Source organism: Parus major, unplaced genomic scaffold, assembly GCF_001522545.3.
Source record: "Parus major isolate Abel unplaced genomic scaffold, Parus_major1.1 Scaffold512, whole genome shotgun sequence".
Taxonomy (NCBI): Eukaryota; Metazoa; Chordata; class Aves; order Passeriformes; family Paridae; genus Parus; species Parus major.
This window is the reverse complement of record NW_015379401.1, coordinates 1-3,508: the sequence shown is the minus strand read 5'-3', so window position 1 is coordinate 3,508 and position 3,508 is coordinate 1. Positions and strand designations below refer to the sequence as shown.

At 71.6% G+C, this 3,508-nt stretch overlaps 1 protein-coding gene across 1 annotated transcript; it reads right to left on the bottom strand.

The window, feature by feature from the left end:
* Positions 1-793: 793 nt before the first annotated feature.
* CUNH19orf53 (chromosome unknown C19orf53 homolog) lies at positions 794-1,821 on the bottom strand. Its single transcript, XM_033511720.1, has 3 exons — positions 1,586-1,821; positions 1,146-1,512; positions 794-1,064 (listed from the first exon to the last, which is right to left on the bottom strand). The coding sequence occupies exons 1-3, from the start codon at positions 1,819-1,821 to the stop codon at positions 930-932; spliced, it is 738 nt and encodes a 245-aa protein (XP_033367611.1). The 3' UTR covers positions 794-929.
* Between the last annotated feature and the right edge of the window lie 1,687 nt (positions 1,822-3,508).

Genomic DNA, 3,508 nt, shown 5'->3' with positions numbered 1-3,508 from the left:
GGCCCCGGGGGGGGCTCCGGCGTCCAGCCCCTCCCCCAACCGTTCCCTGTTTGTTTCCCAAAATAAACCCGGCGGCGCCGATTCCAGGGAATTTCCCTGACGTCATTGGGGGCGGGGCTTTGTGCGCCGGCCACGCCCTCCCCGGCCACACCCACGGTGGGGGAGGGGAGGCACCCACGTGTCTTTGCCATTCCCGGAAAGGGGCGTGGTCCCCGCCGGCGCTGGCCACGCCCCCCGCGCTCCCATTGGCTGGCCTGGCTCCGCGCGCTGTCACTCAGCGCGGGGCGGGGCGAGCTGTCAGTCAAGTCCCAGCCCACCAATCAGCGTGGCGGGAGGGCGGAGCCACGGGAAAGAGGCGGGGCCTGGAGATCCATTCATAAAAAATGCGGCGATGCCGGGAAACGGGGAAGGCACGGGGAATCCACCGAGACCCCTCGGAGAGCCCCCGGAGACACCGGGACCGCCTCGAGGGGGCTCTCAGGGACTCACAGAATCCCCGAGACCACCCCAAAACCCACTGAACACACCAGGAGCCCCCAGAGACACTGGGACCCGCACGGAAATGACCCCCTGGGGGACAGTGCCATCGCCTTGAGACCCCCGGGTACCCAGAGACCCTCCAGACCCCCGGGAACACGGACACCTCCCCCTAGAACCCTCCCGGGGGTACCGGGACACCGCCAGGAGCCTCCCCGACCTCGGGGCTCCACGGTGTCCCCCCGCCCTTCCCCAGAGCTCTCACCCAGGAGCTCCCCAAGCCCCTGCAGCCGCACCCCCAAATCACACACCGGCCTGGTGGGCGCGGGGGGGCTGCCGCCCGCAAATCCCTTTTATTAAAGAACGATGGTGGGGCTGAGAACAGCCCGGACTCCCCCAGAGCCTGGCGGGGATCACCGGAGGGGGGTTCAGGGGTCGTTTCCCGGTGGGGCTCAGCCGCGGCCCTTCTTGGCTTTGTCCTTGGCGGGGGCCGGCGCCGTGACCAGCGCCAGCTTTTTGGGGAGGCCGCCCTGCGCTCGCTGCACCGTCTCCCGCTCGATCCGCATCCGGATCCCGACCTCCAGGCGCTGCGGAGACCAGGGGGGGTCAGGGGGGCACCGCTGGGACCCCCCCATTCCCCTCGGGACCCCGCCGCGCTCCCCCCTCACCTTCTTCAGCTTCTGCTGTTGGACCACGCGGAGCTTCTTCGGGGCGATGGTGCGGCCTGAGGAGGGCACGGCTGGGCTGAGAGGTCCGGGAGACCCCCGGGAGATCCCCGGGAGACCCCCGGGAGATCCCCGAGAGACCCCAGGGAGATCCCCGAGAGATCCCCGGAGATCCCCGAGAGACCCCCGGGAGCCCCGCACTGCCAGCCCCGAGCTCCCCGACACCGAGTGTCCCCCAGGGAGGGCATCAGGACCCCCCAGGACTTGTAGGGAACCACAAACCGGAGCCCCTCCCGCACCCCGCGGTGCTGCGGCTCCTCTCTCTCCACACCCCGGGGCTCCCCCGAGCAAGCCCCGGAGCCCCCCGCCCCTACCGGCCCCGGGCCCCTCTTCACCTCCCTCCCCCGGCCCCGGGACCCTCCTCAGCTCCCNCACTCCCGGACCCCCCAGGACCCCCCAGGACCCCCGAGCCCTTCCGGACCCCTCCCGGCCTCGTGTCGGTGTCGCCACCGCTGGCACCGGGGACAGCTGGGCCCCGCTGGCAGCGAGGGGCCGTCACCGTCGCGACTGTCGCGACCCCCGCAGCAGGGACCGGGGATCGGGGCACCCCTCGAGCCCTCCCCGAGCCCCCCGGGCCCCCCGGGCCCGTGTCGGTGCCGCCGCCGCTGTTTACCCCCATTTTTTGGGCCGGTTCCACCCGATTCCCTTTGAAGTCGCCCCGTTGTCGTGACGACGCTGATGTCACGACCGGGCGGGGCCTCGTGGGTCCCACATGGCGCCTGCAGAGCCCCGGCCCGGGGACACCGGGGACACCAGTGCCGGGGCCACCGCGGCCACCAGCCCCAGAGCCACCGCGGCCACCGGTGCTGGGGACACCGGGGCCGGGACAGTGGCACCCACGGCCACGGCCTGGGGGCCACGGGGGTCCCAGCACGGGCTGACGGGGAGCCGGTGACACGATGGCACCGGGGGCCGCGGCTCCCGGCACATTCCGCACATCCAGGGGGTCCCGGAGTGCCCGTCCCGCCCTGGGGACACCGAGGGGACGCTGGGGACGTGGCACGGCCGGGGACACATTTCACACCCCAGACCGGGGACGGGTCTGGCCGTGCTGGGATTGGAGAGAGCCACCGGAGCCGTGTCCCCCGTGCCGTGTCCCGGTCCTGTCCCGGTCCCACCAGTGTCACCACGTGCCCATCCCGACTCCACAGAGACTCCCCTGCCCCGGGACCCCCCGGAGGTGACCCTGGACCCCCCCAGGGCTGATCCTCCAGGGGTGACCCCTCCCTCCGTTCCCGCAGGTGGCACCGGGCTCCGGTCTCGACGCTGAGATGGCACCGTGGGAGCACCGGGACCGTCACCGGGGTGTCCGACCCCCCCCCGCGGGGTGTCCGACCCTCCCCAACCGGGGTGGCCGATCCCCCTCCCCGCTGCCGCCCGCCGGGGTTCCTGGCGATGGGATTTTTTACCGTTTTTGCCCAAAATCACATTGCCAGGGATTTCCAACGGGCCCCAGCCCCCGCCACCGTGTCCGGGGGCCCGGGGGAGGGGGTTTAGGTGGTCCTGGAGACTTGGGAGGGGGCTTTAGGGGGGAGTTTGGGTCAGGGTGGGGGGGCTGGGCTGTGTAGGTGCTCTGGGAGGTGTTTTTGGGGTGCTGGGGGGGTTTTGGGGGCCGGGGGGCAGGGCTTAGCCCACCTGTGAACAGAGTCCAGCCGCGCCGTGTTCACAGTGGCTAAGTTCCGCCTCCCGCCCCCCTCGCCCGGACAGCGGGGGCCCCCCAGGGGCCCCTCAAACCTTTGGGGCTCTCCTGGTCCTTCCCAACACCCCTGGAGCCCCTCCCCGAGATCCCCCTGAATACCTGAATCCACCTAAATCCCCCAAAGCCCCGAGTGCCACTGGATGCTGAACCCCCAGAAGCTCCGGGGCAGCTCCGACCTCCCGGGACACCCCCAGGACCCCCCGGGACACCCCGGGACACCCCCGGGACACCCCCAGGACCCCCCAACGCCCCTCGGCCCCACCCGGGCGCCGCCCCCGGTGCCCGCTGAGCTGATTTGCAGTTGCTTTGGATAAACTGGCTCAGTTCAGCAGGAACAGGGGTCGGGCCCCCGCACCCCGAGACCCCCCTGGGGGTCCCCCACTCTCCCTGAGCCCTCCGCCCCCCCCGGGGACCCCCCAAACCCTCCGGTCCGTGTGCCCGTCACTCTCTCCAAGCTCTCCGGGACCCTCAGGATCTTCCAGAGCACCAAGACCCCAAAGCCCCCGGAGGGTTTACCCAAAAATTAGGGGAGCGGGGCCGAGGACCCCCCAGCACGGTTGGAACCATGGCTGCCGGGGGTCGTGGGGTGCCAGGAGGGGGTGAGGGG